The sequence below is a fragment of the Manis pentadactyla genome, chromosome 3 (assembly GCF_030020395.1).
Source record: "Manis pentadactyla isolate mManPen7 chromosome 3, mManPen7.hap1, whole genome shotgun sequence".
Taxonomy (NCBI): Eukaryota; Metazoa; Chordata; class Mammalia; order Pholidota; family Manidae; genus Manis; species Manis pentadactyla.
The window spans coordinates 69,941,268-69,957,876 of record NC_080021.1 but is presented as its reverse complement, the minus strand read 5'-3'; the positions used below and the strand labels follow the sequence as shown (position 1 = coordinate 69,957,876).

At 34.6% G+C, this 16,609-nt stretch overlaps 1 protein-coding gene across 1 annotated transcript in view; it reads left to right on the top strand.

The window, feature by feature from the left end:
* The window catches only part of MCMDC2 (minichromosome maintenance domain containing 2), a 59,356-nt gene that overhangs the window by 10,179 nt on the left and 32,568 nt on the right, over positions 1-16,609 (top strand). Inside the window, exons 2-8 of the mRNA XM_057498025.1 lie at positions 7,705-7,901; positions 7,994-8,124; positions 8,200-8,259; positions 11,327-11,522; positions 12,113-12,235; positions 12,343-12,447; positions 14,607-14,732. Coding sequence (XP_057354008.1) covers positions 7,808-7,901; positions 7,994-8,124; positions 8,200-8,259; positions 11,327-11,522; positions 12,113-12,235; positions 12,343-12,447; positions 14,607-14,732 — 835 coding nt within the window. The 5' untranslated portion in view covers positions 7,705-7,807. The remainder of the gene's footprint in view (positions 1-7,704; positions 7,902-7,993; positions 8,125-8,199; positions 8,260-11,326; positions 11,523-12,112; positions 12,236-12,342; positions 12,448-14,606; positions 14,733-16,609) is intronic.

Genomic DNA, 16,609 nt, shown 5'->3' with positions numbered 1-16,609 from the left:
AGACAGCAATCCTTAATGTGTCTGCACCTAACAACAAAGCATCAAACTACATTAGGCAAAAACTGATAGAACTGCAAGGAAAGATAGATGAATCCACTGTCAGTTGGAGACTTCAACACCCCTCTCTCAGAAATGCACAGATCCAGCAGACAGGAAATCAGGACATAGTTGAACTCATAGTTGAACTCCATCAGGCAACTGGATGTAATAGACCTCTGTAAACAGCTTCACCCAATAATGCCAGAATGAACACTCTCCTGAAGCTCACATGGATCATTTGCCAAGATAGACCAAATTCTATCCATATTACAAGATAGGCCATAAAACACATCTTAACAAATGTAAAAGTATAGAAATCATGTGTCTGCTCTAAAACCACAATGGCATTAACTTAGTAAACAGAAAGATAACTGGGAAATCCCCAAATACATGGAGATTAAACACACCTGTAAATAACAAATAGGTCAAAGGAGAAATCTCAAGAGAAACTTAAAAATATTTTGAACTAAATGAAAATGAAAATACAACTTATCAAAATTTGTGGCATATGGTGAAAGTGCTTATAATGAAACATCGAATATATAAGAAAAGAGGAAAAATCTACAATAACCCAAGTTTTTGCCTTAGGAAACAGGAAAATCACAAATTAAATCCGAAGTAAGAAGAAGAAAAGAAATAATAATTAGAGAAGAAGTCAATGAAATTGAAAACAGGAAATCACTAGAGGAAAATCAATAAAACAAGCTGGTTCTGTGACAAGACTGATAAAATCAATAAGACTCTAGCCAGGCTAAGAAAAAGAGAAGACACCAATTACTATCAGAAATGAAAAAGAGGACATCACTACAGATCCCAAAGACCTTAAAAGGATAAGAGGGGAATATTATGAACAACTCTATGTCCACAATTTGATAACCTAGATAAAATGGACCAATTCCTTAAGCAACACAGTCTGCCAAAACTGAGAAAAAGACAATCTTAATAGGCCTATATCTATTAAAGAAATTGAATCAATAATTTAACTTCCAAAACAGCACCAGACACAGGTAGATTCAGTAGTGAAATCTACCAAACATTTAAGGAAGAAATTATACAAATTCTCTATAATCTTTCAAGAGATAGAAGTACAGGAAACATTTCCTAACTCATTCTATGAAGTCAAGATTACCAAAACCAGACAATGAATGACATTACAAGAAAACTACAGACCAATATATTGGTGGTGTACATTCCCATGAACATAGATGCAAAAATTCTCAACAAAATCTTAATAAACTGAGTCAAAGTATTAAAAGCATTATACATGGCTGGGTGGGATTTATTCCAGGTATGTAAGCCTGGTTCAACACTAAAAAATCCATAAATGTAACCCATCACATCAAAGAAAACTCACATGATCATCATATACAGAAAAGGGATTTCACAAAAATCCAACACCTATTTGTGATAAAAACTCAGTAAACTACTGATGGAGTGGGACTTCCTCAATTTGATAAAGAATATCTACAAAAAAAACCCCTACAGCTGGCATCATATGTAATGGTAAAAACTAGAAGCCTCCTCACTAAGATTAGGAAGAAGGCAAGGATGTCCCTTCTCATCACTCCTTTTCAATATCATACTGGAAGTACTAGCCAAGCTAATGCAATAAGAAAACAAGTATACAGATAGGGGAGAAAAAATAAACTCTGTTTGCAAATGACATGATCATCTGTAGAAAATCCAGTAGAATCAACAACAGCAGTTCTGGAACAATAAGTGATTACAGCAAGACTGTAGGATACAAGGTTAGTATACAAAAGTCAGTCACTTTCTTATATACCAGCAATAAACAAGTGAAATTTGAAATTAAAAACTTAATACCACTAACATTAGTACATCCCAAATTTTAAATAGGTAGAATGGTAACAAACTATGTACAAGATCTATATGAGGAAAACTATAAAACTCTTAGTGAAAAATCAAAGAACGAAATAAATGGGAAGATATTCCAAGGGTATGGGTAGGGAGACAGTATTTTGTCAAAATGTCTTGATCTATAGATTCTACATGATTACAATCAAGATCTCAGCAAGTTACTTTGCAGGTATCAACAAACTGATTCTAAACTTTATATGGAGAGACAAAAGACTCAGAATAGCCAACACAATATTGAAAGAGAACAAAATTGGAGGACTGACACTACCTGATTTCAAGACTTACTACAAAGCTACAGTAATTAAGACAATGTGGTATTGGCAAAAGAATAGACAAATATATCAGTGGAACAGAATAGAGAGCCCAGAAATAGTCAACTGATATTTACAAAGGAATAAAGGCAATACAATGGATCAAAGGTAGTCTTTTCAACAAATGGTGCTGGAACAACTGGACATCCACATGGGAAAAAAATAAGTCTAGAGAGAGACTTTACACCTTAACAAAAATGAACTCAAAATGGATTACAGATCTAAATGAAATACAAAACTATAAAACTCCTAGGAGATAGCATGAGAAAAATCTAGATAATTTTGGGAATGTTGATGTTTTTAGATATAACACCAAAGGCACAATACATGAAAGCAATAATTTGTAAGCTGGACTTCATTAAAATTAAAAAATTCTACTTTTCAAAAGACTGTCAAGAAAATGAAAAGACAAGCTACACAAAACATTTGCAAAATACATATCAATAAAAACCTACACACAGATGTTTATAAGCAGCTTTATTCATAACTGCACAACATAGAAGCAACCAGAATGTTCTTCAGTAGATGAATAGATAAATATACTCTGGTACATCCAGACAATGGAATTTTATTCAACTCTAAAAAGAAATAATGTATCAAGCCATGATAATACATGGAAGAAATTTAAGTGTATATTACTAAGTAAAATAAACCAATCTGAAAGGATACACACTCTGATTCCAAGTATGTGATGTTCTGGAGAGAGCAAAACTACAGAGACAGTAAAAAGATTAGTGGTTGGTAGGGGAAGAGTGAATAGACACAGTACAGAGGATTTTTAGGGCAGGGAAAATACTGTATGAGACCATAATGGTAGATTCATGTCCTTCTACATTTGTTCAAACACAAAGAATGTACACCACCAAGAGTAAGCACTAATGTAAACAATGGACTTCAGGTGATGATGTGTTAATGTAGGTTCACCAGTTTTAACAAATGGGCCACTCCAATGAGCAATAGGCAGAAGCTATGCATATATGGAGGCAGGGAATATATGGGAACTCTCTGTACCTTCCACTCAACTTTGCTGTGAATCTGAAACTGTTCTAAAATGATTAAATCTTATAAAAAGAAGAAGGCATGACAGCTGGTCCCATGTAGTTGCTGGAAGAGAGAAAAAAGTGAGTGAGAATGAAAGGAGAAGGGACTTTGAACAGTCCTCTTCCACACCACCACCCCCTAAATACAAAAATTAAGGTAAATCCATCAGTTGACAAGTACTGATCTTTATAAATCTGTCCAACATTCTATGCGAATATACCTAAAAATTATTGCTTCTTGCCATACTAGTTTTACACATTGGATATCTACTTAAAATTTTCAGACTATTGAGAAGTTTCTAGTTCTCAACCTACCACTGAAAATTTGTGATGTTCAGTGATTCTTTGTAGTGATAAAGCACTGTTAAGTATTTCCAGTAATGTAACAAGCAATGAAATTTTGACTTTAGAAAATCACTCTCATTTTCAGTGAGTTTGCTTTATGAGGTAATGCATTACATAGCTAAGGAGTGCTATTCTTATGTCTAACATATTTTAAGGGATGTATTAAATACATAAAAATCTATTAGAAAATCTTACTGGCCTAAATTGATATAAAAGTCCACCATTACTTTGGCATGGAAATGATTTGTTACAGTTAACTGATTTATCAAAACTTAAAAATATGTGAGTACCTTTTTTAAAAATTGATTCTACTTTCAATACAAGGCCCATCACCAGATCATAGCCTAGTTCTTCCCATCTAAAATAATATGACCACAAAATTGTACTACAGTATAAGACAGTTTTAACAGCCCTTTGCTGTTGCAGATTGACTTCTACTTCAAAGCACTTTCCTCACCTTACCACTAATAGATTATATCGGTGCAAAGAAAGAAACTCTGAGGAATATTATCAACACTATTATATATTGAAAGTGATGGTCTTAATTACTCTTCCATGGAAAGTGGTCCAACTCTCCACCCCTTGAATCTTCCCACCCGTGCAATACACCAGCATTGATAACTACCAAGTAATACTAATGGGGATGGAGTCAGCACAACTTTTAAGTTTTGGAGTTTTTGTTTTGTTTTGTTTTTGTTTTGGGGGGTATTTTTGGTAACAGCTTTATTGTGATTTAATTCACATACCATACAATTCACCCATTTAAAGTGTATAATTCATTGGCTTTTAGTTTATTCAGAGTTGTGCACAATCAATTCTAGAACATTTTCATCACTTCAAGAGAAACCCTGTATGGATGGATAAACAAAATGTGCTATATACGTACAATAGCATATTTTTCAGCCTCAAAGTTCGGACATACTACAACATGGATGAACCTTAAAGACATTTTGCTAAGTGAAATGAGCCACTCACAAAAAGACAAATACTCTATGATTCCTCTTAAGTAAGGTACCTAGAGTAGTCAAATTTATGGAGACAGAAAGTAGAATGGTGGTTGTTATGGGCTGATAAGAGGGCAGCAGAATGGGGAGTTACTATTTGAGTACAGTTTCAGTTTGGGAAGATGAAAACATTCTGGAGATAGTTGATGGTGAGGTTCCACAATGTGGATGCACTTAATGGTCAATTTTATGTTATGTATATTTAACTACACTTTTTTAAAAAAGAAAAAGAAATCCCATTCCCATTAGCAGGCACTTTCCATTTCTCCTCAAGCCCTAGGCAACCAATAACCTACCTTATTTCTGTACAGATTTGCCTATTCTGGATATTTCACATAAATGGAATCATAATATTTGTTTGGCCTTTTGTGTCTGGCTTTTGCTTTGCATAGTGTTTTCAAGCTCAATGATGTTGCAAATATTAATACCCATTCCTTTTTATGGCCAGTATGCGGCTGTACATTTTATTCCCCAGTTGTGTACACTTTTTGGCTATTATGAATAATACTATGAACATTCGTGTGTTGTTTTAATGTGAACATAGTTTTAAATTATCATATTATTTGTAATACCTAATGCATAGCATGAAATTGTTGGGTCATATTGTAACTCTATGTCTCCGCCTTTGATGTAATCCGGGAGTATTTCCCAAATTAACTACCATTTTGCATTCCCACCAGGAGAGTTTTTTCTAATCTTTATAAAAACAAACGGACATCCTTGGCCTGTGATAAGGAAAACTAAAAGCTTCTGTCTTTCCCTCTCCACCTTGCAGGGTGGGAGCACGCATGACTAAATTAAATAGGTCGGCAGGCAGGTGTTCTAGACACTCTGGCCACTGGGACCCCAGGGATCCCGGCAGCCCCCGCGCCGCCAACGGAGGGAGAGGCGCGCATGCGCCGATGGTCTTCCTGCTTCCAGCTCCAGACGGCGCGTGACTTGTGGAACTCGCCGGGTGCGACGTGGGTGTCACTGCACTGCTGGGTTGGGGTCCGCGCCCCTGACGTTGTCACTGTGGGTGGGAGGGGCCCTAGATCCCAGGGTATGAGGCTGGATTATCCGCTTTCGTTGTGAGGGGTCTTCCTGCTGACGCGGCAAGGAGAGGACACTCGACCCACGCCTGTGCCAAGTGAACCAACACGAGTTCTTTCGACCATGGGATTACTTGTAGGATTTTAACCCTGTTCGCTTATTTAATGCTTTTCCACAGGCTTTGGTGTTGTTTCCTCCACTTTCCCCTTCCTTGAAAATGCATCCTTCCCCGGGTCGTCTGCTTTACACAGGTGGTACCTAGAGCCTTCCGTCTTACCTGTTTTTTTTAAAGCTACTGAACCAGGCCCTGATTTGTGTGACCCTACTGCTTCTCTGGGTGTCCCAAGAACCTGTCAAAGACATATTGAAATGAACTTCACCTCATCATTCTCCTGCTCGTCTCCTGGTTTCCATGTTACCATTAGAGCAGCAGCATCCACCCGCCACCATGTTGAAAACTCACAGACTGGTCACCAGAGCCGGTGTGAAGTCTCTAACTAGAATCCAAACCCTCCGTTCTGTTTCCGAATGCCGCAGATTGGGCCATTCCTCTTTTAGGACTATTTCAATAGCTAGAAACTTTCGACTCTTACTCTATTCCAACCGTTTTTCTGCTCAGGCAGCAGGGTTTGATTTTTAAAATCTGACCATGTTATTCCCGTTAAAAACTCTGATGGCTTCCTTTTATCTATGTAATCGTCATGGACGACTACAAAAGCCTGGACGATTATAAAAAGCTTTCATAATCTGGTTGAGCCTCACCTAACCATTTTATTTTCAATAGACTCTTCTATTCAGCCACAGAAACATCATGTTCTAATGAAGCACAGGTACAGTGTCCTGAACACACTTTGGGATCATTATGGCCCAGAGAAATAAACTCTGAAGTTTCCCCCTTATATAATACTGAAAAGGACAGTATTACTTTTCTTTGGCAAGTGGTCTGAACTCCAAGTAGTAGGGGTATGAATGGTTTTAGCCTATCTTTAGAAAACTTTCTCCTCCCCTCTTACCTCTCCTTCAATTAGTGAAATCTTACTCATCAAATGCTTCCTGTAAAGAATTCCTCACTTCTTCTCTATGTCTCCACGTATTTAATTGATATGTCCTAAAACCATTTAAGACATTATGACTCCTTCACAAGGATGACCCCACATTTTGTGAATTATTTTATATATATTGTTCCCTCCATACTCCCTAGTACATTAATGTTTCTTTCATAGCATACAAGTTGTAACAACGTATCTGTTATTCCTCACTGTACTCTTCCTGATCAACAGGGACCATATTTTTCCCATTTTTGTATCCCCAGTGCCTAGGACAGTCTGGTATATAATAAGTAGTAAATGCCCAATAAATATTTGATAATGAAAGGTGATCATATTATTTCTGATTTCTCTAAATTGGCAGCTCTGTGAAGGCAGAATTCTATCTTAAGTCATATCACTGAATACAATTATGAGCATATATTGTTTCAATGAGTGCTGTCTTTAAATGATTTTATATTATCCACTCTCTACTTGTTACTGAAGTTAGTTTGTTTTGTGTTGGTCACTGATAGACGATTTAAGTCAGAAGGGGCTTTATCATTTAATACAACTCTTTCATTTCCTATAGATGAAGATTCTGAGCCAAATGAGGCCAGGTGATTTCCCTATACCAGCTAGGAAATGCTGGGTCTGGAACCAAATTCTCAGTTTTCTTGGATGAACCAGACTTTGTTAGATTGAATTTATGAAACAACTTTTAAAGCTTTCATTTTTTAAAACAATGCCTGCAAGGGCACCTCATCATCCAATATTCATTGCAAAAAGCATTTTTTGTAATACTACTCTGTAAAGAGATATTTGAAGTTCCTGTTCTTAAGTTTGCAGCAGTTTTGTGGAAAGTCTCATAACCTAAGGATGACTCATGCTATTTGGCAAACAAAAACGTTTTATTTCCTTTTGGGTAGGAATTTTACCTCATTTTATTTTACTCTTAATTTTAAGTTTAAAAATCTATAAAGTTTAATTAGAGATCTTCAAATGCAAGTTTTACTTTTTTTATTTCTAGGTGTTCTCATCGTTTTTATGAGTTTCACCATCTGTAGTTAGTCTTTACCAGCAGTCGTGGTTTAATCAATTAGTAATACAAAGGAATCATTAACTAGGAGAAAATGTCAAGTCTAAGAATGAAAGAGGCAGCCCTTATCTATCTTGATAGAAGTGGAGGCCTTCAGAAGTTTATTGATGATTGCAAGTATTACAATGGTATGTGCAGCAAACATGGCTTTATTTTAGAAACTTTGAAATAATTCCTGTATATAACTATCCTCATTTTTATATTTATGGATTTTTTACAGATTCAAAACAAAGTTATGCTGTCTATCGATTCAATATTTTAATAAATCCCTCTGATGTTGTTGAATTAGATGCTGAACTAGGAAATCACATTTTACACCAGCCTTTAAAAGCTGCTCAAGTATTTCAATCAGTAAGTTAAAAAGAAAGAAGTAATTTTATGCCACATGGAATTTTTCATAACTTTTTTGTTTGTTTGAAATTACAGGTCTGTTTTACTGCTGTTAAAACTCTCTCATTAATTGGACAATTAGAAACTGAAACCCAAGTAAGTTTTTGTTAAATTTAACAAAGAAAACTAAGGTGCAGTACTTCAAAGATGACTTGTGTATTTTTATTTTTAAATGATCTTAATATTATTATGTTCATATATTGTTTTGTTTATTTTATTTTATTTTTTTTTCTTTTTTAATAATTATTTTTTTATTGAAGGGTAGTTGACGCACAGTATTACATTACATTAGTTTCAAGTGTACAACACAGTGGTAGAACATTTATATACATAATTCGAGGTTCCAGCTATCACCCTACCAAGCTGTTACATTATCTTGACTATATTCCTTATGCTATACATTACATCCCGGTTACTTATTTATTTTACCATTGGAAGTCTGTCCTTTTTTTTTTTTTTTTTTTTTTTTTTGTGAGGGCATCTCTCATATTTATTGATCAAATGATTGTTAACGACAATAAAATTCTGTATAGGGGAGTCAATGCTCAATGCACAATCATTAATCCACCCCAAGCCTAATTTTCGTCAGTCTCCAATCTTCTGAGGCATAACAAACAAGTTCTTACATGGAGAACAAATTCTTACATAATGAATAAGTTACATAGTGAACAGTACAAGGGCAGTCATCACAGAAACTTTCAGTTTTGCTCATGCATTATGAACTCTAAACAGTCAGTTCAAATATGAATACTCATTTGGTTTTTATACTTGATTTATGTGTGGATACTACATTTCTCTCATTATTATTATTTTTAATAAAATGCTGAAGTGGTAGGTAGATACAAGATAAAGGTAGAAAACATAGTTTAGTGTTGTAAGAGAGCAAATGTAGATGATCAGGTGTGTGCCTGTAGACTATGTGTTAATCCAAGCTAGACCAGGGCAGTAAAACATCCACGTATGCAGAAGATTTCTCTCAGAACGGGGGGGTGAGGTTCTAAGCCTCACCTCTGTTGATCCCCAATTTCTCACCTGATGACCCCCCTGCGACTGTGCCTGTCTTAGGTTGTTCCTCCCTTGAGGAATCTTACCCGTCTCTGGCTAACCAGTCATCTTCCGGGGCCATACAGGGAAATGTGAAGTTGGTAAGTGAGAGGGAAGCCTTATTGTTTGAAAAGGTTAGCTTTTTACATCTTTGCATATTTATGCCCTGTGGCTTCTATGCCCAGCATTTGTCTTGAGGTATCTTTACCACTTGGAAGAATTATGATACTCGATAAATTTGATATGAGGCACGAATTCTATTTAAGGGTTGTAATTAGGAAGGAAGAAGAAAAGCTGTAGAAGTAGCAGGCGGAAGAAAACATGGGAAGATTGATTATTTCTTTGGCATATCTTCTTGTAGAGTACTTCAGCATGAATAGGTTTTATGTTTTGTTTATTAAAAAGGACAATACATATTTTTCAAAGTTCAATGGAATATCCTAATATGCATCTTTGCTTTCTATATTGTCACTTATAACATTAGACATTTTTATAATAAAGCACTTAAAACATACTCCAAATTAAAGAGAATACATTGAATTTCTGTATGTCTATCAGTCATTTAATAGCTTACAGTATTTTGCCATACCTGCATCATCAATTTTTTTCTCAAATATTTTAAAACAAATCCCAGACATTTTATTATTTCACCCCTACCTACTTCAGAATTAAACTATAAAAATTGTGGGAACTTTTCTTATATAACCACAATGCCATTTATCACCCCTTAGAAAAATAACAATGGTTCCTAGTATTGTCTATATCCAGTCCATATTTAAATTTACCCAGTTGGGGTCTCAAGAATGTCAGCTGATTTGCTCAAATCAGTATCAAAACAAGGTATACACATTATAATTGGTTCTTATATATGACTGCCTCTTTTAATCTAGAGCCATTTCCTCCTCTTTCCTTTTTATACTGTTAAGTTTTGAAGATACTAGTTAATTAGTCTGTGGAATGTCTCATAATCTGGATTTGTGTGATTATGTTCTTGTGGTATTTAACTTACTCTTCTATACCTCATATTTCTGGAAAATAGAAGTTGGCTCTAAAGACTTAATTAGATTCAAGTTCAACTCATTTTGACAAAAATACATCATAGTACCATGTATTTCATTTTGCACTACATTAGGAGAACTATAGTACCTGTTGTCCCATAGCAATGCCTGATTGCTAAATCACAACTGATCAGTGAGTTCAGGTGATGTCAGTCTCTTCCCTCCAACAAAGGGCCTCCCATCAACTTTCACCTAATAGTTTTTGCTGCCATTGATAATCGTTGCCTAGAATCCATTATTTCATTAGGAGTTGCAAGATTATGATTTTTCTAATTTTAGCAACCTTTCTGAATTTATTAGCTGAAATTATTCTATAAGAAAAGTTTTCTTTCATCAACTATTTGATTACCCTGAAATACAATTTGTACAAGAAAGGTAGAATAAATGTTTGATTTTTTCCATTTATACATATTCAGAGAGTAATGAGTTGAAATCTAGCATCCTCTAATGGTAAACATAATTTTTTTGTTTTTTAATTAAGAGGAACACATAACTTTTTAAATATATCTATTGTAGTTCAATGAATTTTTGGCATTCTTTATGACCCTTATATGTTCCTACCTTTGGTCTTTGGGAGTCTCTTAAAATTTGCTCCTGTGTCCTTTTGACACATCCTATAGTTTTTTATAGCTCCCTTGGTTTCTGGCTCAAAGAGATGAATCAGATCCATCTGATATATTTTCTGCCCAGATATGAAATCAGCCATTTCCCCTGAGGAGCTCTTGTTCCTTTTACTGAAAAATGATATTCAGAGATCACAATCTGGGCACTAATGTTCATTGCTATTGGGTTCTCATTGTTTTATAAGTCTTTTTAGTGGATACAGTGAGGAAATGTATATTTTTAAGGAAAAATAATGAGTTAATAATTAAAATGTAAGATTATAAGGGTTTTGAATCTTTAATTTTATATTTTAAATCTTTTATGCATACAATTTTGGTTGCCAATAACACTAACAAATCATTTATTTACCCTACAAATATACTTTCTTTATTGTAATATAATTCAATAATATAAGTTCTCTGCAATTTCTATTAATACCATTTTAATTTTCTTATTAGATTAATATAGTGCTGAAGTTAACACATTTACCTCCTCTGCCAAGTTATAGTCTTGATCTTTGTGAGTTTCCACTTGATTATACATCTCAAAGGTTTTTTATGATGCAAGGAATAGTGATTGCAGTGACAACTGTAACCAAGTATACGCAAGGTGCAAGATTTCTTTGTTCAGATGAAGCATGCCCTCTTTCAAAAGGTAAATATTAAAATTAAAATTGAAACATCAAAAGCAATTTATTGTTTAATCCTGAATCATGTTTACAATTAGTTATGATACATTCACAGAACAGAAAAAATGGAATAAAATTAGGGGCATCTTAATATTTATAAAATTTACATGGCATAATCTTTAAATACATTCCTTCTTCACTTCTCCCCCTCAACTTAACAGGTGCTCCTGTATTGCTGAAGTACTTGCTCTTCTCACACATTGTCTCATGACTGTTCATGCTGCTCCCTCTCCATGTAATGTCCTCTCTCAACCTTTTGGCTTAATTCCATTTCAGTCCTTCTCCAGGAAACCTTTTCCTTTCATCCCCACCTCTCTTCTCTCTGAACACTCTGTAAATAAGACAACATATCGAAATGATCTGTTTCTTACTGTTACCCATTGAAATTGTGTGTTTAACCATATCACTAGTGCCTTAGCACAGTGCCTGGCAAAAAGTGGCCATGCAATAAATGTTAATTGAACTGCTCTGAACCCCATGCAAAATTCATTTTCATGGGTTGAAAATAGATAGTTAAATCCAAAAGCAGATTTAGCTTACCTCTGTGTTCTTTCAGGATTTCAGTACATAAGAGTGCATATGCCTGGTGCTACAGAATCCGCAACAGTAAGAAACGACTTTTTGTGTAATCTATGTTCATCTTCACTTCAAGAAGACAGAAAATTCAGAGTACTTGGTGGTAAAAATACATTTATATTTTTAATTACAATTTTTAACAAGTTTGATATTTTAATGTGGAAATTAAATTGCATATTCTAATAACTATTTTATGCTCTTTGCTTTAAGATAAACAGATAGTTGAAATAATTACTGCAAAGGCACTTCATGCCTTTCAAGGATATTCTAACAATCAGCCATTTAGGTTTCAATCTCTTACAATTTTCCTAAGAGGTAAGTAAGTTCTGTTTCAATTAAAAGAAAATTGCTATAAAATATGTAACACATTTAATTGACTTGTTTATGCTGATATGTTATAAATGGTACTTCTGTAAATTAAGAATAGTAGGTCTTCTTATTCTTGAGTATCTAAAGAATCATATTTAGCTAATGTATCAGTTTTCACTTAGTCATACAACACTTAAAAAGATATTAGCACCTGCTATGTCCCAAGCTCTATGCTAAATCCCAGGGTCACAATTATTTATAGTAATGAGCTCCCATTATTTTATGTGTGTATCTTATGTAAATATTGGAGTTACTGTTTTGAATATAAGCTTCATGAGGGTAGGGAATTGGCTTTTTTACTGCACATAGTAAAAACTCAATAAATATTGGTTAAATGAATGAACATTGATATATAATTGATATATAAGAACTGCATGGGTAAAAGACCTGTGATTAAACAGTCTGCCTTGAAGGAAGAAATCATTATCAGTATCAATCACCCAGGGAAGAGGTGAGTCTTCACTGAGAAGGCAAAACTGTGAAAATGAGAATGAGGCTCAGCTTCTTTTCTTGGGCTGATATTGTAGGAATTAAACTGTTGAGGAGAGATCTTGGATATGAACCATGTATAGGAAACTCTGGAGTTAGAAAAGTAGAGCCTCAAAGAACTCTTTTACCATGCCTGACAAGGATGAGGCAGACATGTAAGCCAGATAATAATATGTAATTTTTATATAGCACCTACTACATGCCAAGCACTCTTACTTATATTGACTCATTTAGTCACAGTAACCCTATTGAGTAGATTCCATTGTTTTCCCCATTTTACAGTGCAGAACCCAATGCACAGAAAAATTAGGTAACAGTCACTGAACTAGTGACTACATGGCACAACCAGGATTCAAACTTGGACATTCCAACCTCAAAGTCTATACTATTATATTAAATACTACATATAAACCATACAATATAGAAATATATTTGGCCATCTGACTTATATTTTAGTAGAAAACTCTTCAAGTAAATTCTATATAGAACCCAAAGATATTTTTTTAAATGAAGTTAGTAAAAGTAGGCCTTTGGGGGTTCACATCAGAAGAAATACCTAGACTTCTCAGCCTCCTTACCTTCCTTTTGACCTTTCCTTGACTTCAGGACATATCCACCAAACTATAAGATTCCACAGAACAGTTGAAAAACTGTTCAATTTTATTTTTCCCTTTTAATTCATTCTGTATTCTTCAGTTGTTTTTGTTGTTTGGGTGGGTGGTTTTGGAATTTTTATTTTTTGATTCTTCACTTCCAAGTCTATAGGGTCCACAAATATGCTCTTTGAAGGTAAAGAGAGAGAGAGAGAGAGAGAGAGAGAGAGAGAGAAGAAAATGGAGATCACTCTTTGATCTTTACAGAGAGAAGTTAATCCTCGCTACTTCTTGTACTCCTCTTTCATAGCTTCACAACCACCCAACTAACAGTTTAATTGGAAGATCAATATTTTTAGTGTATGTTTTTAAAAATAAATTTTGAACTTTGCAAAAGCTTTGCCCAATCTGTAGATATGAGAGGAACCTAGTATGTATAAGAAGGAAACCTTGGGGAGGCTGACCTACCTGTAAATTTCTGTTTTGCTACTTACTATTAAGCCTTGAGCAAGTTACTTAAGCTCTTAGTTTTTTCATATATGAAATGGGGCAACAATAGTTGTCTTACAGTTAACAATTAGGTACTATATGTAAAAGTACCTTGCCTACATTGTAGACAATGAATGATACCTTCTAAAATTATTTTCTTCCCAAATAATATTATTACTTAAGAGGTCATTTTTATTAACATTTCTTGTCATTTTATGCAAAGAATTTCATCTTAAGTAGAATGATCTTGTTTTTTCCTTTGATTGTATTACAGGAGACTACCTTGTTGCTATGTTACATGCTTCTTGAAGTTAATTCATCATTACCTATAACTATCAACATTTGCAGGAATAAAATTGCCTCAATTTACATATTTGTGCCAGTATATATGGATAGTATACTAAACGAAAGTAAATACTTTACAACTAATTCAACTACTGAATTGCTGTATTCGTTTTAGATCTTTGAAGCATATGATCATGGAAAAAGTTTGTTTAATAAATACATATTTTATTTTATGTTTAATAATTTTAGATGAATCAGTGAATAAAATGAATATAGGAAATGAGTATAAAATTATTGGAATTCCAGCCTGTGTAAAAACCTCACAAACTTCTGTTTGTATGGAGGCAAATAGCATCACTTTTTGTAATCCAAAAGGTAAGGGAAATGCTAATATCATGTATTGACATATTTAAGTTTAAGTCCATTTGTTCAGGAAATAAATATTGACTGCTATGTGCTAGACACTTTTCTAAGCACTAGGGATATGGATGTGATCAGGACTGTCAAGGTTCCCACTCTTAAATCATATGGTAGACAGTCAATAAACCTGTAAACTAATCAATAGGATATTTTCAGATAATAAATTCTATGAAGGAAATAAATGGGAAAATGTAGAACCTTGTCCATATGAAGGACTCCTTTCTTTTGGCCAAATCTTACTTTGACTTTTCTGTAATTAGCAATGAGAAAATGTTTCAGGATGCCAAGAGTTAGAGATCAGTTAAAAGGGTTTTCTACCTACCCTTTATTTTCTAGCTTAGGCAATCCTAAGTAACTGTATAATCTGATAAAAAGAGCCAAATAAAATAGCCCAGTGAAAGTAAAATTTTCTCTTCTGAGTTCTTAACCAATCAAGAAATAAGACAAAAGAAAAAGACATATGGGGGCCAAAATATCATCGTTATTACTGATAATAATTTCTTTTAACTACTCTCACATAATTAAGCATTCAGTAAACAAAAGTGGAGGGCAGTAGAAGTGCCTACTCTTCTAACTTGGCACACAAATATCTAAATATAGGAAAGGCAAGTTAAATCTTGAATTAGAGTTAGATTTTTTTGGAATCGCTAGATGACCCATGCTGAATTGAAATACAAGTGGATTCTAGATCCCTCTGATTATCTTGAAGAAAAGAGCTTCTTAAAAGAATAAAAATGTTGAAGTACAAAAGCACTAATGGACAATAGACATTTTAGTGTTCTTTTAAATATTTTTCAACCATGAAGTGTTTCCAGATTTATTGATTTGGTAGCAGAACATGATTTATATGTAGGTGGAAAAGTATGCTTTCTCATGCTGAACTGCAGAATTAGGCAGATATTACCACCCATATGTGGCAAGAATTACACTAAGGTAGACCTCTCTTGGTCCATGGGCATGGATGAGTAGGGGTTATCATTTTCCTGTCATGACAGCCCAAAAAGAAGGAAAGAGGGCCTGGGTTATAGAGGCATAGCTATTCCTTCCAAACTGGCCATGAATTAAATCACACATCCCTTTCAGGAGTTGAACAGAATGAGGGAATAGAGAAGACTTAGAATATTACAGTATAATATGTAGTACAGTACTTTAAAAGTAGTAGACAGATGCACCCCTATGTTTATCGCAGCACTATTTACAATAGCCAAGAAATGAAAGCAGCCTAAGTGTCCGTCAGTAGATGAATGGATAAAGAAGATGTGGTACATACACACAATGGAATATTATTCAGCCATAAGAAGAAAACAAATCCTACCATTTGCAACAACATGGATGGAGCTAGAGGGTATTATGCTCAGTGAAATAAGCCAGGCAGAGAAAGACAAGTACCAAATGATTTTACTCATCTGTGGAATATAAGAACAAACGAAAAACTGAAGGAAGAAAACAGCAGCAGAATCACAGAACTGAAGAAAGGACTAACAGTTACCAAATGGAAAGGGACTGGGGAGGATGGGCGGGAAGGGAGGGATAAGGGTGGAGAAGAAGAAAGGGGACTTTACGATTAGCATGTATAATGTGGGGGGGTCATGGGGAGGGCTGTGCAACACAGAGAAGACAAGTGATTTTACAGCATCTTACTACGCTGATGGACAGTGACTAATGGGGTATGTGAGGGGGACTTGGTGAAGGGGGTAGTCTAGTAAACATAATGTTCCTCATGTAATTGTATTAATGATACCAAAAAAAAAATGGAGTGGGAGAAGGAAAGGAATGTGAGTTACAGATCCTTAAATTGGAATTGTTGATTTTTGGCAAGAGAGTCCTGACCA